Consider the following 25,916-nt stretch of genomic DNA (forward strand, 5'->3'; position numbering starts at 1 on the left):
AGTTTACGTCCCTTCCCTCGTACATAAGATGACAAATTTTACTATAAATATAAATATTAATTCAAATATTGAATGTCAATCTCTTTACTAACTGACGTAACATCACGTCGTTGCACAATGTCGATGTTAGGTTTACGTCAGATATAGATACAATCAACGTGAAATTATACTATTAACGTCACCTCGTGATATCCGACGTAAAAGTTACGTCACCCGCTATGACGTCGGTCTCTTATTCGTCATTAAAAGCCAAAAATAAACGATGTAATATGTTGTTTTTGCACTAGTGTATCATATAAAACTTAGAATTTAAACTAGTTTCTCTTACTTGAACCAAGTTCTAACTCAACTAAGTTATAAGGACTCCATCTCTCACATGATATTGTATTTACTCATAAAAAAAATCAAATCAATGATCAAAACATATTTTAGCAATTCTAGACAAACATAAATTCATCTTGAATATTTTTGAGTCACATGCTTGAAAAACTTTTAAAACCGCGGAATAAAGATAAACTTACTCAAAAAAGATTATGATCGGCTAAGACTATTCTTTCTAGATTAGGATCCATATGATACCTTATCTTTAAAGTGATAAATAAGGTGATTAGAATTTTTAAATGTCAAAAAAGAAAAAAGAAAATATTTTTATGAAGAGAAAAAATGATGGTATTTATAAAATAAAACTCTACTAATTAATTAATTTATTTATAAAATATTTTGTATTTTAATCATAAAATTTGTAAATTCTATTTATAAATCGTCATTTATACTCTTAATTATAAATGTAATTAAGGCTATAGTTATGCATATATTTACTTTCGTATATGTAAAAGTTAATTAAAATATTATAAATAAATTGAGATTTAACAGGATGTATGATTCATTAGTATATATTTATTGTACAAATTGAATTTTAGTATTGAAATATTCTTATATACGTATACACACGTCACACGAAAAGGGAAAAGAGAGTATCATTACGAATAACAAAGAAAGAGCTTGCAACAACATGATATATATTATTGTAAAATCTTTGTAACTATAGAGTCAAGTTGAATTTTTCCATACTATATGATATTAACAACTACAATGTGAGAGAATCATTCAAAGAAAACATTATTAGTGAGATTCAAGATAGAGTTCGCTAATATAAAATATATTATTTATTTTTACTTTTTATATATTTTTTAGTGTGAATTTTGTATGGTAACTTGAAAATATTATTACAAATAAAATATGAAAGCAATTGTTATACGCTAAATCTTTTTATTATATATGGTTGAAGATAAGATGTGTACTTACACAGTGAAAACTTTAAACTAATACTCTTATGTTTACATTGAAAGAATCAAAGTAAACAAGCCCGCTGGACAGAAAAATCAAATAGAAGTTCTAATAGTTTGTCTCTTTAAATAATAAAGTTAACCTTTATTTAAAGGCTTAAATATGTTTTTAGTTCTTAAATTATCAAGCGATTTTGGGTTTCGTCCTTCTTCGAGAGGTTTGTTCATTTTAGTCTTCTTAGTTTTGAAACTCTTATGTTTAGTCCTTAAAATTGAACGGCGTTAAGTTTTTCTATGAGATTGCTAACGGTGAGCCAGTTGTATGAAACGGTTTTTCTTTTTTTCTAAAATATTTGCTACGTTTTTCCCAAACCCTTCCTTCTTCTCCCCCGATCACTCAAAACATCTGTTTATCTCTTTCACACCCACCACTATTCCTCTCCTTCCATCAAAACAACTTCCCCACAGTGAAGCCACCTTCACTACAAACCACCATGGAATCTGCGAAGCAGAAACCCAAGTCTAAGAATTGTAAAATCTGCAAACTGCAAGCAAACCTACCACCGTGCCTAATGAACCAGCAAACCAAAAAACCACATCCCAAGACCTCCATGAATCCAAATCGCGATCACTATCTTCCTTCCTCCTAATCAGAAACCTAGAAATCTCAATCACCTTAATCGCGAATCTGAAAGAAACGCAAAAAAAAAAAAAACCAATCATGATTCTCATCCTTTACCACGAGACCAATTTGCGAACCTTAACTCGTGCTGCCATGGTCATCCCTAAACCAGAACTAGTTCAAAACCCTTAACCCATCACGACTTTCTCCTCCATCAACCCTCACGCCTAACAACCACCACCATCCATTCCATTCATCTGCGTCACCAACATGCACAAAAACCAAAAATCAAAAACAATCACAAACTCCCCGCGCCTCTACCAACCAGAAATCGTGAGTGTGAGATCGTCATTCTTCTTGTGCACCTCAGTTTCGCAATGCCGCTGTGAAAGGCCACTTGTAAATTAAAACCAGGAAACCCAACTAAAATATAATCAATTGATCAATGCAAAAAATGTCAACATGTATTAAAACTGGTAGAAGATCTATATATCAGTAACAATGGTGGGTGTGAAAGAGATAAGCAAACGTTTTGAGTGATTTGGGGGAGAAGAAGGAAGAGTTTGGAAAAAAACGTGACAAATATTTTAGAAAAAAAGAAAAAATGTGGCACACACCTGGCTCACCGTTAGCCACCTCATACAAAAACTTAACGTCGTTCAATTTTAAGGACTAATAAGAGTTTCAAAACTAAAAGGACTAAAATGAACAAACCTTTCGAAAAGGAACAAAACCCAAAATCGCTTGATAGTTTATGAACTAAAAACATATTTAACTTAAATATGATAGAGAAATGATCAATAGAAGAAAATTACTCGAAGAATATATTTAGGAAAATTACTCTACTTATACTTTCTTACTTATATATACATATGTGTTTAAATAATGTAAATATGCGTATGTGTGTTTTTAATCCCTATAAAAAATTTTAATTTTAATTCACATCATTTTCTAACCATCGCTATTTATCCTTACCTTTAACTGTAGTTAATTTGATACTAAAACTGAAAAATATTGATTAACGTTACTAGCAATAAAGAATATTTTAAATTAAAAATAATTATACTTTTTTAAGCATGTAAAAATGGTTTAGTAATATATTTATTATTTAATTGAAATAAAATAATTATATGAGTGTGTTATTTTTACTCTTTTATTTAAAATTACTCTGTAATTTTACTTAAAGTTTATGATAAATTTTATTTATATTAATTATTATTTTTATAGTACGAAATCATTATAAAATATTTTTTTAATATATCATAAATAGAAATTTTATCATAAAAACAATTCAATACGTTTTCACAATGATTAATTATAATATACCAAAATTATAGTCAGTATAGAATACTGATCATTACCTTTTTATCATTACAAAAATGTAAAACTAATATAAATAATTTGTTTATATATACTTTAAATATCTACAAGTATGATCTTGTCTTATTTAGTCTATATTATTTTTGTCACTTTTAAAATCGACATTTTGTTAAAATTTGTACTTTTTACTAATAACTATAATAAATTTAGAATTAAAAATATAAATATTAATTAAAATAATTAGATTATTTTTAAGTAAATTATTCAATTATATATAAGAAATAACATATAATTTTTTATATTAACATATTATGAATAATAACTTTAATTTACATTTTTAAAATAATAATTTATTTATCTATAAAATACTATTTTCAGATTTATTATGTATAATTTTTGCGTTCTAATTATATACTTATTATTTTATATGTAAAGAACTATTAGTGACCAAATGTATTATTATATTATGAATAAAAAAATTGTAATAGTTTTAAATTGTGCAAAGAAGAAAAAAAATACAAACTATTAATTTTGCATATTACTTATAAAGTTAATACATTATAATTACTATTTATAAAAATTAAAATACATTTTATTATAAATAACCTTACGATCATTCAAAATTAATATATAGAAAATAAATTATAAGCATGTAAATCAATTACAATTACTCTAATAGAAAGCATATTTTAACTTTTTAATTGTATATATTTATTGCCTGTGTTTAGTTTCAAATGTAAGATAAGGTCCAACGTATGCCAGAGATAAAAATAAAGATTTTTGCTTTTTGTTGTCATCAACAAGAACAAATTAAAAAATGTTAAATCATGAGATTAGTGAAGAATAATTACAATAACAGGTTATAGAATCCTTGGCCATGTGTGATCTACCTCCCTTTATAATCAAGTAATGTTCAATGAATCCAGTGATCTAAATTCTTCATCTCACCCTATAAACACTCATCCCAATCTAATTATTTATATCAAAACCCTAATATGGGTTTTCTTTTTCCTTCTTTTTCACCTCCTTTATTCCCAGCCCCCAATTAAAGGATCAGTGTAACAGTAATACCGGTATATACACTCCATGCCTTCAAGATGCACATCAGATCTTTATGCTCAAACTCACATGCCACCCTTTTTCACCAAGGGGTATTTCCATGGAAAAAGTTCAGTATTTCATCAATCAAACAATGTGAGAGGTGTTTAGTGGTGGTGGTGGTGGTTCTGTCCGGCATAAACAATCAGGTAAGGGATTTGCATAAAAGGTTTCTTCTGACCGGAACCTTTCCATGCCCTTTGTCCCAGAAATTGGCCCTTTTCTCTTTCTGGGAGAACCAAGTCTATGCAATACATGCAACAAATCAAAAATCAAATAAGTTCACCCTGTGATCAGTATATTATTGTAACAAGAAATTTAGAAACAGCTTCTCCAATAGGTTAAATGAGAAAGATAATTCTGGGCAAACATCATAATTCCCTACAGAAGAAAACAACATTATTCTTGCCAACCTGCTGTCTGTGTTTGGTTAATACTCTACCTATGAAGGTTAGTTGGGTGATGTTCCATAAAAGCAAAGTACATGACCATTTTTACTAATGATCTATGGAGAGGGATCATGGCAAATAGATTTATTATTTATGGTTATAAAAATGAAAGAACCATTAACATATTATATATGAATATACATACTTTAGCATCCATAAAATTAATTGAAATGAAAAATAAAGATTTTTCCAGTTACATACCGTCTTCTGTGGAGATCAATAATCCTATTTGATAGTTTCTTCCCCTCCGTCATCAGTCCCTGATCCAGTTTATCAAACAGGCGAACGAGGGCTTTCCTAGGTAAATGAGAAGACACAGACGTAAATGAGAAGACACAGACAGAACAACTTTGTAATGGATCATTTTGAAGTGTTTATCAGACAATTTAATAAATAGTCGATCTGCTAAATGACAGCCTTACTTGTCTGGAGATATTGTTCTTCCACGTCCAAGAAAACGACGATGACCCTCAACAGCTTTTGCCATGTTTCCAGAATAAGAAGGTATGAATACATCACTTTCAATAGATACAATATAGTCAAGAGCGGCCATTTGGGATGCATGATTGGAAAAAGGTTCAAGCTCTTCTATAGATGCTAACTTTTCCTGAAAACAGTCACAGGTAGGTTAGGTTAATCAGCATGATACAAATGCTTCTCAGCAGGCTGCTATTGGTCAGAAAAACAGGACCTAGCTTTTCTATTAGGATAGTTGAACAAAACAATATACACTATCTTCCTCTTATTTGACTTTTGAGAAAAAAGTTATTAGACACACAAGAGGAAAAAAGTTTTTCTAATCATCAATAATGGAGAAAACCAGGTTTTTTAATCATCAATTATGACAGCATTTATGAAATTAACAGAGAAATCAGCAGATGAGCTTAACCAAACATTATATGTAACTAATGCAGTATCCATACCCTACTTATGATGTAACACTCCAAAGTCCCCATGTATTTAAACAATCTTCTCCTTCTTTCAGGCTTCCATGTCAAAACATCTTAATCTTTTGACACTGCTTTCTTTTCAACTAAGGGTAAAGGATTATTAAGAGAACATGACCTTATATAACCTTCCCTAAAAGATATCAACCTAAGATACAAGTTGATCTTTGATTAGATGATAGATACAGAAAATACTAATGTTTGACCGAACTTATACTATAAATGATTGAAAAAAGTAGGTTATATACAACATATTGAAACGCAGAATTGCAATTCCTTACCTTGCTCATCAACAATGGATACCGGGAACGCAATTCAGCCATGTGGGACTCGCCCCCATATATCTCTCCAGCAGCAATATATATCGGAGTTGTTGATGGGTATCCAAGAGCAGTAAGAAAAATCCCAACTTCCTTTGGAGTTAAGGGGCAAAGCCCTTTGGACCTCTGTTCTATTGGATCAATCTCCTTTATTTTCCAATAGGAAATGTTCTCCCTATATGTTTGGCACATGACAATTTCCAATAATTATATATGTGAAGACCTGAGATTCAATTGAGCTAGTTGAAGTGTTATAGTTCCATACCTGATCATCCGTAGCTCTTCAGCTTCAACAAGAGATAAATCATGGGTGCAGCCACTAAATGCAAGCATATCCTTCTCGTAACGCAAGTGCAGCGCAATGTAAGGACCAAATGACCTCATCCTCTCCACCAACAACTACAAGGATATAAAAAACATAAAAGAATGATAAAAAAAATTCTAGAGCACAAGCTCAATCAGGAGACTAAAAACAAAGAAACCAACAAGATTTCAGATCTCTTTATATACTTTTCCCAGTTGTTCAATGTGAGGAGAGAAGCGAAGTGCTTCATAACAAGCCCGGCATCGAAGCTTCTGAATGTCTGGAGGTAGATTGTTGTTTGCTAATCGTGAATCAGATTTGGAAGCTCGAATAACCTTAAGGTGTTACAAATAATTAGATGATTGCACAATATTAGAAAAAAAGGAAAATAAATAGAATACAATAGTGTATTAAACAATAGACTTCCAACATACTCGGTATTCTTCCCACAAGCTAGCAATCTCATTCTCGTAGTAATCCATGCCAGACCAGCTTATGAATTGTTTGACCACTTTGGTTTCATTAACCAGATCGTTAGGGAATTTTTTAATGATTTTTACATCATTGGCTAGAGAATTCATAAAATGCTCTTCATCAAAAACATCAGAGAAATTGCTGAAAGAAAATTATAAAATTCAATTAAGTGAAAATCCAATACAGAGAGAGAAGGAACAAAAGAAAAATAATTGTAAATAGCAGAATTGAAAATACCTAGTATCTTGCCAAAATGATCTTTTATCAAGTTCTGGAATTACAAGAGTGGCATTTATTATACGAGCCACTGCTACCATATCACATATCTACAGCAAAGGCAACAAATCTTCAGGTACAAACAACAATGGAAAAGGGCATTCAAAATAAACAATTGCGACATTCTATGGTCCTCATTGATTGCCATCCGTCAGCATATCAATCAATTAAGCAAGGCAAATCTTCAACAACAAATAACTTTGCAATAATACTAATAATATGAATATGGGAGAAACTTAGAGTGAGAGACAGAGGTCTGACCCCAGAACGCATTTGGTTGAGCCCACCATTTGTGTGTACTAAAAGATATCCTCGCGACTCTGTGGGAGCTGAATAAACATTTATTACTTTTAGTACTATAGTGATGGGTAGGATTCTGACTTACTCAAAATAAGACTTTCACGTAAGACTAGATTAGGAATATTATAACATGAATATTAACAAATAAATGAGAATATATCTTTGTTGTATGAATATAGAAAGATTTTATCACAATTAAACAGGACTAAATATCTAATTTGGAACAAATCTGACAAACAACATAACAAATAACAAATTCTAATACAAGTAGGATAAAATAATCATCAAAATAAGGAAATAAATGATAAATGCAAGGCAAAAAATTAGGGATATGGATCTTAATTTTAGCATAAAAATTACAAACCCCAAAAGATATTTGAATATAAAAAGAGCCAACAAGAAAAGACAACACACTGATAGGATATAATATGATAGGTTATAATAGGTAATATGTGCAGGACAGAGGAAACAGTTTAGGAATTAATTGGTGTTGGGTAGTTAGAAGTGGGTTGCCTTTATAAGAAGGCAAGGGGGGTCTGGTAGAGGGGTGTTTTTGATATTTCAATGTATTGACAGGAGGTTGTTCCTGTGGAAGGGAGAGTGCTTCCTTGGGGAAAGATTGTAAACACTTCTTTATTTGATTAAATAAGCAATATACATTCATATTCTTTCTTTTGTGGGTGAGGGGGTACTCTGATGATAAGCCTTTTAAAGTATATGTTAGGAAAAAAGTTAAAAATTAGAAGTTATATAACAGTTGTCAAGGGTTGGACGGTTTATGGGTAGTTAGAGGAGGTTAGAGGGAATGATTTCGTTTAGTATGGTTGTCTTTTAAGGGAGAAACGGTTCCTTCTACAGGGTGTGTGTTTTTTATTGCTGTTTCAGAACAGGTGCTAACCTGTGTGAAGGGAATTCCTCCCTTGGACGCTGTTGAATGTTTTTAGACTTGTAATCCCGTAAATCTATCTATGTAATTGTTGGATGTTTAATTTGAGTGTTACTGCAGTAATAATTCTATAATTTGAATTCTTGATCTCAAGAATTCCTAACATTTGAGGAGTAAAAGATTGGTTTCTTGACAAAAGAAACCTAACAAATTGAAGGTCAGGAGTTCAATCCTGGCCAGCAACACCAACAGTGTCTCCATCACAGTTTTTGTCTTTTGCACTGATATCTCTCTCTTTCCTTCTCAGAAAAAGCAGCTTTTGACCCTCTACTCCCTGATGTGATGGTAACAACATCCCCTTCACAGTATTGGAGAACCCCATCCTTTGCGTTGTTATCCGTTTCTCTTTTCTTCTCCCCATTGGTTGAATTTTCTCCTCCATTAGAAAGTTTCTTGGCTTTCTTGATGTCTAGCAGACTATCTTACACAACATCCCTACCTATTTCTCTCTCTTTCTTTCCTTTCCTGACAGATTTCTTACTTCTTTCTGAGCCCTTTCCGTGATTCTTGGATTTCTGCAGCATTTCTTTTATTTCTTGGAGATTTCTTCTCCATTCTGCTAGCACCCTTTTCTGTTTGCTGGCCCACCTCTCCACAGTATCACACCTTCATTCCAGTGCATTCTGCATTCATTCTTGCTTCCATATCGCTCCTCTCCCAAGGATTCGACACTCCTCTCCTAAGGATATCCGACAGGTCGGACCAATTTGTTAGGTTTCTTTTGTCAAGAAACCAATCTTCCAGGAGTGAAAGAATGGTTTCTTGACAAAATAAACCTAACAAATTGGTCCGACCTGCCGGATCATTGGGAGAGAAACGTGATGGAAGGAAGAATGAAGGCTTTGGAGGGAAGGATGGATGGAAGAATGAATGCCTTGGAGGGAAGGATGGATTCGATGGAGACAACACTAGAGGAATTAAAAGCAGAGACACGGGATATATGCCAAGAACTTAAAGAACTCACACGAGTTCTTTGAGGAAGGGCATGACACCAGGAAAAAGGATTAGAAGGCAGTCCAGCGTCTGTAAATGGAGATCAAGATTCTGTTAATGGAGGAAAAATATGAAGGAGAGAGGAATTTCTTCAAGATTTCTTGAAAGGAAAGAGAAAGAGATATTAGTGCAGAAGACAAAAACTGTGATGGAGACATTATTGGTGTTGCTGCCCAGGAAGTGGCAAAAGTTGTTTTTAGGGGAGATAGTGGGGTAGGTTGTGGTATGTCAAAACAGTGAAGGAGGGTGAAGACAGAGAAAAGAAAGCAAAATATGGTGGGGACATGATGATTATTATGGCTGGAAATAAAGTAGAAGATGCAGTTGTTTTGAGTGGGGAAAAATTCATCCAAGATAACATTCAGAAGACCAATGGCAAGGAAAAATTCATCCAACTCACAAACATATAATACACCAGAAGACCAATGGTAGGGATATTTCTTTGCAAGAGTGCAATATAACATTCAGAGGAAACAGTTTGCTCAACATGATGATGATAAAAACATTGGATGGTCATATCAACAAGTTCTTTCCTTTTCAGCTTCTAGGATGAACAAATCTAGACAAGGAGAGCTTAGCCAGTGTTGTTGCTATAAAAATACAAAAAATGTTTTGGGGTTGGAAGAAGAGAAAAGAATTCTTGATCATTCATCAGAAAATTGTTAAAATCCAGGCCCATGTAAGTGGTCACCAGGTCAAAAGGCAGTATAGAACAATCATATGGTCCATGGGAATTCTAGAAAAGAAGCAACTCTTAAAGGAGTCAATAGTTCTTTCATATAGACCACCACCCAAGCCTCCAAACCTGAATTGGAGGGCAGTAGCCAGTGGGTTCCCTTCCTATGATGAAGATAAGCCATGGGAACAAGCATTACGGTACCAACCTTGAGGCAAGGTTGTTTTGCAGCAGGGTGTAATGATAGGATATAATACGATAGGTTATAATGGGTAATAGGTGCAGGACAGAGGAAACAGTTTAGGAATTAATTGTTGTTGGGTAGTTAGAAGTAGGTTGCCTTTATAAGAAGGCAAGGGTGGTCTGGTAGAGGGGAGTTTTTGATATTTCAGTGTAGTGACAAGAGGTTGTTCCTATGGAGGGAGAGTGCTCCCTTGGGCAAAGATTGTAAACACTTCATTCTTTGATTACAGAAGCAATATACATTCATATTCTTTCTTTTGTGTGTGAGTGGGTACTATGAGAAGTGAAAGATTGGTTTCTTGACAAAAGAAACCTAACACACACACTAAGTTCTCTAGCAAAGGGAATCATCATCTTTCTTGGGTAGAACGTTTGTGCATCCACCATGGGGCAGGTATAATTATTCATGAACCATAAGATAGTAAGAAGATGAGGGGAATAAAGAGAATAGTGGCATAGGAGGGAGAGCCAGAAAACCAAGCAATACAAAATCTCATGATTGTTGGGATATTTCCAAGGGGGTTTCATTAGGGAGAGATTATGCATATACATCATCAGTCTAATCCACATAAGTGATTGATACCACTTTTAACCCAAAACCTAAAAGCTTAAGGTTTATGGGTCTTTTTTCTTATATGATGTTTAACTTTATCATATCTACCCAATGTGGGACTTAGATTCACACTTGGATTATTCCCAACAATCTCCCCTCAAGGGTAAGTCCAAATCATATAGTTATATTTGCCCTCAAGGGTGAGTCCATTTCATTGGTCACCATGACAACCCACATAAGGGATTGACACCACTTTTAACCTAAAATTTTGAGACATTGGCTATATGGGTTTTTTTTTTCTTTTATGGTGTTTAACTTTGTTATTTCTACCAAATATGGAACTTAGACTCACACTTGAATTATTCCTAACACTATGGTAGAGGAATTAGAATATCTTCCAAATCATCAATCATAAAATATGCTATGACTCCAAAATCCGATAGAAACTTTTTTTCATAATTGTCAAGAAACAAATGATCTCGTCTTTCACTTCTTATACCTAGCGGATCTTTAGACATATTTCTCTCATTTCACAAAGAAACTTATTCTTGAACTTTGGTTGTGAATTGACTTCTATTTTGTCTAGGAAACTACTGTAGGATCATAGATTTTCTAAATTTCTATTTCATTTACAGTTTTTTCTTTTTATGAATAGAATATTCAAATTAAATACTATAAATCTATTTATAGTAGTCTAGTATTGAATAATATAGAATATTTATTTGTATCTCTATATAGATAAATATCACTTTTTATTAATAGGAACTTACTTTTTTCTTAAAAAAGTAAATCAAAACAGTTGATAGAATGAGGATTTCAATTCAATTATATAGATATATAGAAAAAAGAAACAATATATAATAATAGAAATGGGAATTCATTGAGACAATGGTCGCACGCTAGGCAGCAAGCGGTGGAAATCCAACGAAGCAGAAGTTTCGAAGGATAGGGTAGGAGTCTCGACATTTAGTAGAGGCATCCTTGAAAGAGCAAGAGGAGTTGAGGAGGAGAAATGACGAGCTTCAAAAATTAATTTGAAAACAAGTAGGACAACAATAGGAGTTGGATGAGAAAGAGGATTTTAAGCCTTTTTCAATGGACATACTAGGAGAGCCCATACCTTAGCATTATGTCACACCAAAGGTGAACGTCTTCACATGAACACTCGTAGCTCATGTGAAGGTGTTCAAAGCACAAATGTTGATTAGTGGGGGTATGGATGGGGTAAGGTGTAAGATGTTTGCAAGAATCCTCATTAGAGTAGAGTTGGATTGGTTTAGTAACTTGGCAAAGGAAACAATAACATCTTTTGATGTATTCTCACGTTTGTTTATAGCACATTTTGCAACAACCAATATTAAACATCCAAGAATAGGCTGCCTTTTTTATGTTTGGCAAGAAAAAAGTGAATCTCTAAACATATATTTGGGGCTTCAATGAAGCAATTGTGCAAATACCTTAACCGAATGAGAATATGTTCATTGACGCTCTTTTACAATTTTGAGTGAAAAGCCTTTGGGGAATCTTTAATTCAAAGACAACCCCAAGATATGAAGGAGGTTCGGTATCGAGCAACATCCCACATCAAGGCCAAAGAAGTGATGGCATCAAAGCAAAAAGAGGAACGCATAGAAAACCACACGAATAGAAGTTCGGGGAAGGGATCATGGACTGAAAACAACCATCATTCGAGACAAGTGGTTTTAGCCATAAAGCAAGCAACTAACTCAACAAATGCTTGATTTTTAATTCACCAAATTTTCAAAGGAGTTGAAGACAAACAATAATCATTTTGGTAGTAATTAGAAGTCAAGATGTTCAGAGTATAGGACGATCAAGGTAGCTAAATAAACTTTCTTTTCCAGGATACATTTATTAAGTTGAGCATAGAGAAGATTGGGAGAGAATATCCCTTGTGTGTGTTGTATACACATAGGGTAATTTATTTATATTGTAAGATATGGGCCAATGCCCTTAATACATAATAGACTAAGCCCAAATAACAGAAACACACATCTTAACATCTAACACTCCCCCTCAAGCTGGAGCATATAAATCATATGTTCCAAGCTTGTTACAAAGATAATCAATTCTAGGTCCTCGTAAGGACTTAGTGAATATGTCTGCCAACTGGTTGCTTGAGTTAACAAACTCAGTCTTGATATCTCCGGATATGATTTTTTCTCGAATGAAATGACAATCAACTTCAATGTGTTTGGTTCTCTCATGGAAGACAGGGTTAGAGCTAATATGGAGAGCAGCTTGATTATCACATATAAGTATCATGTGAGTGACATCTCCAAATTTCAATTCACTAAGCAATTGTTTAAGCCACACAAGCTCGCAAGTAGCTGATGCCATAGCTCTATATTCTGCTTCTGCACTAGACCTTGCCACAACACTTTGCTTCTTACTTTTCCAAGATATCAGGTTGCTACCAATAGAGACACAATATCCAGAAGTAGACCTCCTATCAGAAGGGGAACCAGCCCAATCAGCATCTGAATAACAAACAATTTTTGTATCGTTGTTAGGGCCATATAGCAAACCTTTTCCAGGTGATCTTTTAATATACTTCAGTATGCGAACAACTGCATCCCAATGGTCTTCACATGGGGAGTTTAGAAATTGACTCACCACACTAACTGCGAAAGAAATGTCAGGACGCGTAACAGTAAGATAGTTTAATTTACCAACTAGTCTTCTGTACTGTTCAGGATCTGAGAAAGGCTCCCCCTGATTTGGTAGGAGTTTGATGTTAGGGTCCATAGGTGTCTCAACAGATTTACAGTTCATTAACCCTGTTTCCTCCAAGATGTCTAACGCATACTTCCTCTGAGATATGACAATACCATCATTGGATTGTGCTACTTCAATACCCAAAAAGTACCGGAGTTTGCCAAGATCTTTGGTTTGAAAATGATGACAAAGGTGTTGTTTCATCTGAGAGATGCCAAGATAGTCGCTTCCTGTGAGAACAATATCATCGACATACACTATTAAGTAGATACATCCAGCACTCGAGTGGCGATAGAACACTGAATGATCCGCTTCACTGCGAGACATACCAAATTGTTGAACAACACAACTGAATTTACCAAACCAAGCCCGAGGAGACTGTTTTAGGCCATATAAGGATTTGCGAAGACGACATACCAATCCAGATGACTCCCCCTGAGCAACAAAGCCAGGCGGTTGCTCCATATAAATTTCTTCATGCAAATCACCATTGAGGAAAGCATTTTTGACATCAAGTTGGTAAAGAGGCCATTGGCGAAGAGCGGCCATGGCAATGAAGAGGCGAACAGAGGTCATTTTTGCCACTGGAGAAAAAGTATCACCATAATCCAAACCAAAAATCTGTGTGTAGCCTTTGGCAACCAGTCGAGCTTTCAGACGATCAATCGTGCCATCAGGACCAACCTTGATAGCATACACCCACCTGCAACCAACAACAGACTTTCCAGATGGTAATTGGACCAGCTCCCAAGTTCCACTTTCCTGTAAAGCACTTAATTCATCCATCATAGCTTGACGCCAACCAGGATGAGTTAAGGCATCACTCACAGATTTGGGAATTGACACAGAAGAAATGGATGAGAGACAAGTATAAAAAGATGGAGATAATCTGTTGTAATTAAGAACAGTATAATGGGGTGAAGGGTTACGGGTAGAGCGTATACCTTTACGGAGGGCAATAGGCAAGTCAGACTCAGTTGCTGGAGCCGGAGGAGACACATGAGGCGGCACCGGAAGTGAGTCATGAGGGAGACGATTACGGCGACTATAAACCTGAAGGGGTGGAGGTGAAGGATGATCCTGTGGTGAAGGAGAGTCTAAAGAAGGAGAAGACAAAATGGGTGGAGCATCACCAGGAGGATCACATATAAGAGGAATATCAACAGTAACAGGGAGAGGTACAGAACTAGAAGATAGATGTGAAAAGTAAAAAGAAGACTCATCAAAAGTGACATCAGCAGAGATAAAATGACGATTGAGGGAAGGGGAAAAACACTTATAGCCCTTTTGTGACCGTGGAAATCCTAAGAAGACACATTTGTGAGACCTAGGAGATAACTTATCAAGACCAGGACTAAAATCATGAACAAAACATGTAGACCCAAAAACTCGAAGAGGTAATGGATGCAGAGGGTCTTGAGGAAATAAGATAGAATGAGGGATTTTGTTATCTAGGACGGAAGATGGCATGCGGTTGATAAGATAACATGCTGTGAGAACTGCATCACCCCAAAAACGGGAGGGTACTTGACCATGAATAAGAAGTGTACGAGTTGTTTCAATAAGGTGTCTATTCTTGCGCTCAGCCACCCCATTTTGTTGAGGGGTATAAGCACATGAGGTTTGGTGAAGAATGCCATGAGAAGCCATAAACTGTTTAAGCGGTTGAGAAAGGTATTCACGGCCATTATCACTACGTAAATTTCGAATAGAAACCCCAAATTGTGTTTTTATTTCATTGAAAAAAGATTGAAAAATAGAAAACAACTCAGAACGATTCTTCATTAAAAACAACCAAGTACATCTGGAATAGTCATCAATAAAGGTAACAAAATACTGAAAACCTAAAATGGACTTAACACGACTAGGTCCCCAAATGTCAGAATGAACCAATGAAAAAGGAGACGACGCCCGTTGTGAGACACTACGAGGAAAGGAACTACGAATATGCTTCCCTAACTGACAAGACTCACACGACAAACTTGATAAAGTGGACAACCTCGGGACAAGTTGTTGTAGTTTGGCAAGACTGGGATGACCGAACTGAGCATGAAGAAGGGATGGTGACTCCATGACAACGCCAACATGTGGAGAAGGGCGGAGATGATAAAGGCCATGAGACTCACATCCTGTGCCAATCATGTGTTTCGAACTCCGGTCCTGCAACCAAACAGAATCTTTAGTAAATGAAATAACACAATTAAGAGTACGAGTTAAACGACTAATGGACAATAAGTTGAAGGGAGACCCAGGGACATAAAGTACATGATCAATGGATATGGATGGAAAAATATTAACAGTACCAATACCATGAGATGAGACTCTAGACCCATCAGCCATTGTTACTGAGGGTAAATTATTTGGACATGACAAGGAAGAAAACAAGGACTTGTTACCAGTGATATGATCGGTGGCGCCTGAGTCAAGGACCCAAGGTCCAAGGGAGTGAGTTAGACCAACAAAAGGTGTACCTGTACGTGCAACAGATGCAGATGTAGTGGAACCAGAGTGCTGATGATCCTCATACCATTTGAGAAATTCGTTAAAGATTGCAGGTTTGTCTACGATATTAGATGAAGTAGGATGGTCTGCAGACGGTGATCGGGGAGGTGGATCAGAATTTGCCATTGCTACAGGTCGAGGAGGACGTCCATGGAGAGCATAACATCTATCAATTTTGTGGCCTAACTTGCCACAATGGTCACATTTTGGACGTCCTTTACTTGGCTTGCGAGACCGACTTCGATCATCACGTTGAGCAGCCATAACAGAGGAATCATCAGTATGAGGGGATGTCTCAGTGACTGGTTTGCTCGGTATACGCAAAAGAGCAGAACAAGTAGAAGTAAAGTTGGGTATGACAGGAGAACCCAAAATCTGATCACGGACATGAGAAACATCATCAGAGAGTCCGTATAATGCCAACAACATGAAGAACTTTGATCGCTGTTCCAATTCTTCAGCAGGAGTGGAAGCAGGAGGTAATATATCATTAAAGTCATGAAGAAGGGCATGAATTTTACCCAAATATTCTGCCATAGGACCAGGATTGCGCGGACCAATAACAGTTAATAGGTCCTGACAAACACCATAAAGACGCTGAGTGTCATTGGTGTATAACAACTTCGCTTGTGCCCATACTTCTGAACATGTTTCATAGGATCGAAACATTTGTTTCAGTGAGGAGTGAATGGTGGACTTTATAACAATGCACAACTGAGCATCAATTTTCATCCAGCGGGAAGTGTCATCTATGGGAGCAGTAGTCACATTTTGAGTAAGATGATCTAAGTACCCTTGACTCTTCAACCAAAGTTTGATGTCGGACGCCCATGTTGCATAATTTGTGCCATCTAACTTGTCAATGGACAAGTGTACATTCACATAATTGGTATATATTGAAGGATCAGAAGATGAGCCACCAATAGAGGTGTTTGTAGACGAGGAAGACGCCATAGGGAAGGAGAAACCCTAAAAATTCAAAGTGCTCCGATTGACGCAACGACCACAGATCCAGAAAGAGGGCGAGGAGGCGATCACGGCGGTGCTGATCGGCGGCGGAAAGCTCCGGCGACGCGCCGGCACGCGCGGCGGCAGCGGCGGCAGCGGCGACTCTTGCGGCGGCGCGTGGAGGCGCGTGGGAGGTCCGTTCGCCGCGATCTTCGTACGACGGTGGTCGCCCGGCCGAGACGATTCCGATGGTGTGGTCGCCGGTCGATTCTGGAACTCCGGCGGCGGCGGCGGCGGCGGCGGCAGCGGCGGCAGCGACAGCGGCAGTGAGGGGTGCCGGAGACCGTGGAGTTGACTGGAACTATTCCTGTGCTCTAGATACCATATGAGAAATAGAGAAGATTGGGAGAGAATATCCCTTGTGTGTGTTGCATACACATAGGGTAATTTATTTATATTGTAAGATATGGGCCAATGCCCTTAATACATAATAGACTAAGCCCAAATAACAGAAACACACATCTTAACATCTAACAGGATTTTTAGAAGAGGTATAGGTGCAAGAATATATAGAGATTTGAACATTTGGTGAAGGGAGGATGCTAAAACTCTTATGGAAAAATATATGGTTGTGATTGGAGCAATAGTTTATACTTTACATTTAAAAATAAAATATCAAACTGACAAAGGATTGATAGGAGTTTTAAAGGTGGACTAAGGTGTTGCATGAAAATGCTATGAGGGAAGTACAAGGAATCAGAGAAGTTTGCTAGTCCTTGATGGTAGTAAAAATGTAACTTGATCTGGATCCATTGATAGCACACAAAGACCATAGGCCACGACCAATAGAGGAGTTGAAAGAGGTGTGTTTACCGAATGGTGAATGCATGAAAATCAATCATCAAGTGAAGGATGAGGAAGAAAAACAAACATTGGAGGTTCTCAAAGAACATATAGTTTTGTTTGCATGGTCAGTGGTCGGTATGCCAGGTATAAACCTTGACTTATTTATCATAAGTTATTTATTGATCCTAGGACAAAACCAATGGTATAGAGAAGGCGAAAATTAAGGGAGGAAAAAAGGAGTGGCCACAATAACAGACATAGAAAAGTTGAAGGAAGCAAGATACATTAGAGAAATCTAATATCCAGCACTGTCCAACGTGTCAATGGTGAAGAATAGTAACAATCTTGAACAAAGCATATCCTAAAGATTCGTATCCATTACCGATGACAATTTGATAGATGATGAGTTGAAGTGCAAAATGTTAAGCTTTATGGATGCAAATTCAAGGTGCAACCAGATTAGGATGCATCCAAACAACAAGGAAAAAACAATATTCATGGACAACACAATATTTTTGCTATCATGTAATATATTTTGGATTGAAAAATGTTGGTGCTACTTAACAAAGGTTGATGGATTAAATTTTTAAAGATATGATTGATCAGAATGTGGCAATGTATGTTGATGGATATGGTTGTAAAAACCGAAAAAGAAAATTGGCACATGGATGATTTAAAGGAGTTCTTACATGCTATTGACAAATATCAACTGAAGTTGAACCAAAATATTTGCACTTTAGGGGTCAAGGTTAGGAAGTTCCTAGGCTTAATGCTGACTTAGAGAGGAATAGAAGTGTTAGATATCTTAGATCATTAGATATCTTATATTTATCTTTTATCTTCAGTTATTTTTCTTTTGTTACTTTGTTATTATTTTTTATTTATATTTTAGGCTTAGCCCATATTTCCTTTATTATAAATAAAGTGTCCTGTGTGTATTTTCTACACAAGGGAGATTAATATCGAACCTATTTTTCACTATGTTCAATAAGAAGTCAACTCAAACAAGTGTACAACTATCATAAATATGAGAAGCCCAACAAGTTTGAAAGAGTTACAACGAGTAATTGGAAGGTTGACACCGTTATCAAGGTTCTTATTAGTAATGGGAGATAAAGATCTCCCTTATTTCAAATGTTTAACAAGGAGTGAGTGGTTTTAGACCAAGTCGAGCTTTGAGGCGATCAATAGTACCATCAGGATCTTTATGGTAACTCAAAGCAATATAATGTAGAGAGGGATTATGAGTAGAACATATACCTTTTTGGAAAGCTATTGAAGGGTTAGACTCAGTTGTTGGAGTCGGGGGAGACAAAATAGTTGGCAATTGAGTCACTTGGTGGTTGTTGGGAATGATGTCTTCAACTACAAACCTAAAGTGGAGGTGGAAAAGGAGAATCTGACGATGGACTAGGCACAATTGGAAGATCACAGACAACAGAAATATTAACTATAGTAGATTGAGACACATCAGAAGAAGGACACTTAAAGTAAAAAGAAGACTCATTAAAGGTGACATCTGCGGAAATAAAATAACGATTAAGAGGACAGAAACACTTATATCCTTTTTGTGATCGAGTAAATCCTAAAAATGCATATTTGTGTGATCTAAGAGATAACTTATCGAAACCAAGACTAAAATTAAGAACAATATATCTATCAAACAATATCAAATATATGTTTCCTTAATTAACATAAAAGGCAGGATATATAATAGATACAAAAAGCAAAAAAGATAGATGGATACAAAAAAAGCAACATAAGTGTTATTTTAGTAAAGGTAAAAACATATTTCAAATGATTAAACATGTTCATGAACAATTTTTCCATCCACAACAATCTTGAAAGGATTCAACAAGGATATATCAGAAGTAGAGTGTAACACTTGCATTTGTTCAATAGCACCATTAAAACCTTCCACAAAAATTTGGGTGATTTCCTCCTAAGCTTCGATAAAAGTGATTTCAAGGGAAACTTTGTCCATCTTGAAAGAAGCCTCGTCGACTGATCATGACTCCTTATCAATCCTATGTTTGTCCCTATATTTCTTCAAATCCTCCAAGGAACACTTAAGCTTGGAAAAATGTTCATCGCATTCTTGAATCGCCTCATCTAGTGATCTACTGAAACATTCAACTTCGTAGTTTTCCAAGGCTAAGCTTTTGGCCTATATAGCTTCTTTGGCATCCTAACTTGATGCTTGATGTTTAGCAGTAGCAAGGAAGATCGAAGCTTGGGATAGGCTCTTTTCTATATCATGACATATGGATGACCATCATTTTCGACCACATGACCTTTGTCAAATTCTGAGTGGTGACTATCAACTTCTCTTTCCTAACTAGCTCTCTCAAGCATGCTTTCTTCGGAACCCACTTTCCATCCTTTTAGTATCTTTGGTCTCTTGGAGTGGTCCCTTACCCTTCATGGCCTTTATGCGATGAGCCATTTCCTTATGGATAAGGTAAAAAATGATGATTAAAATTAAAAGAACAAGGGGAAAAATGATGAAGACTTAGAGGTTTAAAGCTCAATATTCTAGTTATAGAAGAGTTGAAGTGTCAAAAACCGTATCCAACCTCTCAAGAAAAAACACATGGAAAGTACCTAGAAAGTGAAAAGACAAATGACATGTAGGTGTAGGTCCCACTTATTAAGACATAAGTCTTATATCTCAGACTTGGGGCTTGTGGAGTTATAGGTAGGATTCCGATCTACCTTAAAATAAGTCTTAATGCTCAAAAAGACTTGGGGATTGTGTAGTGATAGGTAGGATTCCGATCTGCCTAAAAACAAGTCTTATCGCTCAAAGACTTGGGATTGTGTAATGATAGGTAGGATTCCGACCTGCCTAAAAATAAGTCTTATTGCTCATACTTGGAGTTGTGATATTAGGATTTCAACCCTACTCAGAATAAGGCTTTATCACATAAGACTAAATTAGGAATATAATCACAGATATTAACAAATAAATGAGAATATATTTGTTATTCAAATTTAGAATGATTTTATCACAATTATTCAAGAATAAATACATAATTTGAAACAAAGTTGTCAAACAATATCGCAGATTCTAATACAAGTAATCAGGATGAAATAATCACCAAAAGAAGAAAATAAACAATAAATGAAAAGCATAAAATTAGGGATAAGGATCTTAATTTAAGCACAAAAATTACAAACCCCGAAGAATATTCAGCTGTAAAGAGAATTGATAATGACCCAGAAAAGGCAGCATAAAGGGGATCACCATCTCTCTTGGCTAGAACAAGTACCAATACAATTCATAATTACAACCTGATAGGAAAATTTAAGTTTCTTACTAGTGTATTTAGGTGTGGGATTTGTGCAGGGAAAAAACCCACGATTTGATGGAGGCTTCCACAACTTCTGATAATCTAAGTACCCTCTTGTACCACTCAACTGTCAAATCAAGAGGAGTGAACACATGAATGGCACATAACTGCTTTTCATAATTTAAATATATCTTCCTATGAACATGATAAACACCAATCTCTCTAGGCATGTGCTAGAACTAAATCAAACAAGTTTAAAGCCACATAATTACACATCAGATGGAGATGCATAAACATTAACAATGAGCAGAACCAACACTGACAAAAATCATAATGGCCCATAAAAGATCCCCCACCTGGTTAGGGGGTATCAGAGAGGAAATAAATAAAGGGAAAACAAGAATATACACCTAAATTCTCTTCTTTTTGTTTTTCCACCTCTTTTCTGTGAGCGCTAGGTGTTTTGTGAAAAGCAGCAGACAAATGTAGCAGAGTGTGGGTAACACGAGAAGGAGAGAAAAACGAGTTATTTTTCTCATTGCCAAGCAAGGTATAAATGTACAACAAAAGCACTAAAGGATGTACTGTCAATTTGACAATTAATACCGTTAGAGTTTAGTTTTTACATTCCACACACCCCTCTAAAACTAAACTCTATCAAAACTATAGTTGGCTCTAGTGCCATTGCCATATTGCTCTTCATCTTCTGCAAACCTCTGGGATTGACCATTTCTATTGCCACTCTTACTTTCACAGTATGATTGATCAATTCCCTTTTTGAACTTCGACTTGATTTTTTATCTGGTTTCCTTCATCCCTTCTTTCGACGTTTGTCTCTTCTTTTACCATGCCTATGCTTATCTTTCCTAGATCTCCTTTTCTTCTTCCGCCTATCATCACCGACTCTGTAGTGCCATAACCATCCTTCATTCTCAGTGTTAACAGCAGCAAAACACTGAACGTTAGCAGCACTCAGATTCACCTTGAATGTTCGATTTCTGGCAAGAGGAGCCTTGATCACAAGACGTTGTCTTTCATTAGACACTTCTATGTGTCTTTGCTGCATCGACACTGTGTAGCCTTTCTCAAGTAGCTGTCCCAGGCTAAGCAAGTTTCTCTTCATTGACGGTACATACAACACATTATTCACGTACACGGATCTTCCATCCTTACGCATAATCAGCACCTTGCCTGAGCCTTCTACCCTAATAACGCTATTATCTGCAAAACGAACAGTGCTCTTTATACTCGTATCTAGATCGATCAACCAATCTTTCTTACCCGTCATGTGATTGGAACACCCCGTGTCCAAATACCAACTCGTTTCATCTTCTGCATGGCTCATCTCACTGGAAAGCAACACGTGGTCTGAAGCTTTTTCACACCTGTCCAGTGCATAGTTCCCATATTCACTTGACAGCAACGACCGTTCGGTTTCTTCATTAACTCTCATTCGGTTGAACGACAACAGCCGTCCGGTTTCCTCATCGACTCCCATTCGGTCTGAAGACAATAGCCGTTCGTTTTCTTCATCAACACCCGTTCGGTCTGAAGACACCAATCGTCCAGTTTCTTCATCAACGCCCGTTCGGTCTGAAGACGACATTCGATTGTAAGCATCCGTTCGGTCTTTAGACAACATCCCATTGTCTTCATCCGTTCGGTCTTTAGACAACATCCCATTGTCTTCATCCGTTCGGTCTTTAAACGACAACCGATTGTCTTCATCGACACCCGTTCGGTTAAAAGGCAAAGGCAACATCTCTTCTTCAACAACCGTTTGGTTTGAAGGCAACACCTCTTCTTCAACAACCGTTCGGTTTGAAGGCAACACCTCTTCTTCAACAACCGTTCGTTTTAAAGGCAACAACTCTTCAACAACCATTCGGTTTGAAAACAACAACCGTCCAGTTTCTTCACCATCTGCTGCATTTGAGTACCGTTCGGTTTCTTCATCATCTGCATTAGAAGACGATATTCGCTCGGTTTCTTCACCAGCTGCACTTGAAGACGACAACCGTTCGGTTTCTTCATCAGCTGCTCTTGAAGGCGACAACCATTCGGTTTCTTCTTCTGCTACATTTGAAGACGACACCCGTTCAGTTTCTTCATCAACAGCATGCCTATCTTCACTTGACAGCAACACATGTTTAACTTCTTCATCCTTTGTTGCATGGTTCATCTTCTCCGAGTACAACACGTGGTATGTACCACAGTGACACGCATCTGCATGGCTTGTTGCTATCGGCTGCAACACATGTTCAGATACACATTCACACCTGTCCCGCACTATGTCTCTGCACAACTCCTCTTCTACTCGTTCTAGAGTACTCATCAGCACAACAAGATCGGACTCCGAATCACATGCCTCCTGAGCAAGATTCGTCGCCTCGTCATTCTTGGTCTTCTTCGCGGCTTCATTGTGCCAGCACTCTGCAGAGTAGTGCCCGTATTTGTTACAAGTGTAGCATTGAACGTTTCTTTTGTCATGTCCTCTTCTTCTCCTGCCTCTAAATTGTCTTCCTCCTCTATTGTTTCCCTCCTTCTGCTCACTTCCATTGTCTTCGCTGATTTGATCAGAGGTATCGCCATTGCGTCCACCACGTGATCTCCCTCTGCCTCTTCCAAATCCACGGCCTTTGAAGCTCTGATTGTTTCTGGCCTGCAACGCTTGATTTGTGCCTTGCACCGCATCCTTTTTTGCATTCTTTCTTTCGATTAAACGATGCTCATGCGCTTCAAGAGAGTTATGCAATTCTTCCACCCGCATGGTCTCAAGATCTTTGCATTCTTCTATGGCTACCAAGATGTGATCATACTGTGGTGTTAAAGTTTGAAGTATCTTCTCAACAATCTTCTTGTCCTTCACAACTTTATCACATGCACTCATAGCATTCACCACGACTTGAATTCTTCCAACGTACTCCACCACCGTTTCTTGCTCTCCCATGCTTAGGAGTTCATACTGCCTTTGTAGAGATTGCAACCTGATCTTCTTGACCTTTCTAGAGTTGTCGTAGCCCTCTTGCAGTATATCCCACACTTCCTTTGCCGTGTCGGACTTCGATATTTTCTGGAAAATTGCCTCAGATACACACTGGTGCAGCAACATCCGTGACTTGCAATCCAGCCTCTTATTTTCTTTGTATAGTTTCTTCACCTCTTCTGAATCACCCTTCGATGGTTCTTTGAAACCTTTCTTGACAATTTCATCCACTTCTTGGAAACCCAGAATAGCGTCCATCTTAACGCACCAATCGTCATAGCCTTTACCATTAAACACCGACCAATTACTGTGAATCATCCCAGCCATTACTACTCCACAAGACTTTCTTCTTGATGCGTCTTCTTGATCGTCACAAGACTTCACCAGGTTTTCGTAACCTGTCGCTCCTGATACCACTGTTAGCGCTAGGTGTTTTGTGAAAAGCAACAGAGAAATGTAGCAGGGTGTGGGTAACACGAGAAGGAGAGAAAAACGAGAGTTATTTTTCTCATTGCCAAGCAAGGTATAAATGTACAACAGAAGCACTAAAGGATGTACTGTCAAAGACAGTTAATACCGTTAGAGTTTAGTTTTTACATTCAACATTTTCTTCCCGTCTCTGTCTATATGTTCCCTCGGATCGTTCCTTTCAATCTCACACACACCATTTGGTGGTGCACTTTTCATCATATATAATAAATAAATAAATAAATAAGTATGCTTCATATGAAGCTATTGTACAAGATTTTGTTTCTCTATCACATTTTCTCAGCTTTCAAACACCAGACCACCAAATAAGTCATGACAGTGTTGAAATGAAGCTCAAACCTTGGGAGTAGAAAGTGGAGCTTTGGACAAATGTGGCGGTGCGAGCTCCCGCGTCCAGCTGTGCAGATCCTGAGCCTGTCAAAATTTGAAAAACAACGACAGATTAGCCAAGAAGTCACTAACATTATTAAGGTATCAATCGATATCACATAAAACAAAAATTCCCGTTATAAAATCCAATTCACTATAAAAAGTACAGAAAGCAATAACCAAATATTTATTTTCAGATTTGATACTCTTAATGCAAGTCTTGAAGTCAACAAAGTACTGAAAAAAAAACAGTGACAACAAAAAAAAAACAGTGACAACAGGAAAACCCTAAAACAATCCTAAATCATACCCACAAATTTACAATTGTTTACTCTGCATCATTGAAAAGGGTCAAGGAACTCCCTAAACAAAATCAAAGTTCCTCGTAATATGACCCTAAACATTTTTTTTTAATTTAACAAGGGAAATGAATAACAACAGAGAAACCAAAACAAAGAAAGAAAAAGACGAAACAAACCGTGGAGATCTTGTCGTTGAACCTTTGATCCTTAGAGGAAGGGACAATGTGTATGCGCACAGAGAAGAGAGCCACAAACGCTATGCAGGCTATGGCTGAAATGAGCAACTTTCTCAGCAGCGCCAACGGAATCCACTTGCGCCTCTGCATTCCACTCCTCTCTCCCTATTGGCTCACCGATTCAACCCAAAGATAAAGCCTTTGTCGATTAGAAAGAAAAACGAAGTAGACGAGTGTCGGCACTCAGTTGGGGAAAGAAGAGATGAAAACATGAAATTGAGATTGAGAAGAAGTATTGTTTGTGTAAATCTATGGGAGTGAAACTTGTTGGGGGTATGAGAGACAGTGAACAGTGTGTGATGGTGAAATGGAAGAGTGTGACAACAAAAGTGAACGGTGTGTTTGGTTGGTTTCTGGTTTTTGGCTTTTCTTAAGGTTGAACAGTGACTGTCTTTTTCC

General features: G+C 36.7%; 1 protein-coding gene across 1 annotated transcript; it reads right to left on the reverse strand.

Annotated features, from left to right (window-relative positions):
• Window positions 1–3,993: 3,993 nt before the first annotated feature.
• On the reverse strand, window positions 3,994–25,916 carry LOC124844237 (O-fucosyltransferase family protein). The gene is made up of 12 exons (XM_047321131.2): window positions 25,458–25,916; window positions 24,950–25,024; window positions 21,163–21,262; window positions 7,358–7,425; window positions 7,058–7,146; window positions 6,781–6,961; window positions 6,553–6,681; window positions 6,308–6,441; window positions 6,004–6,217; window positions 5,198–5,382; window positions 4,977–5,072; window positions 3,994–4,570 (listed from the first exon to the last, which is right to left on the reverse strand). Exons 1-12 carry the CDS (start codon window positions 25,605–25,607, stop codon window positions 4,414–4,416), a joined length of 1,578 nt encoding a protein of 525 aa, XP_047177087.1. The 5' UTR covers window positions 25,608–25,916; the 3' UTR covers window positions 3,994–4,413.

This window comes from Vigna umbellata, chromosome 1 (assembly GCF_029865625.1).
Source record: "Vigna umbellata cultivar VRB3 chromosome 1, Vumbellata_1.0, whole genome shotgun sequence".
NCBI lineage: Eukaryota > Viridiplantae > Streptophyta > Magnoliopsida > Fabales > Fabaceae > Vigna > Vigna umbellata.

Excerpts from the sequence above, each read along its gene's own strand:
- LOC124844237 (XM_047321131.2), bottom strand. The coding sequence starts at position 25,607 with ATGCAGAGGCGCAAGTGGATTCCGTTGGCGCTGCTGAGAAAGTTGCTC. Across the intron at positions 6,442-6,552 it reads ACATTGAACAACTGGGAAAA|TTGTTGGTGGAGAGGATGAG; the intron begins GTATATAAAGAG and ends ATATCCTTGTAG. Across the intron at positions 5,383-6,003 it reads ATCCATTGTTGATGAGCAAG|GAAAAGTTAGCATCTATAGA; the intron begins GTAAGGAATTGC and ends GACTGTTTTCAG.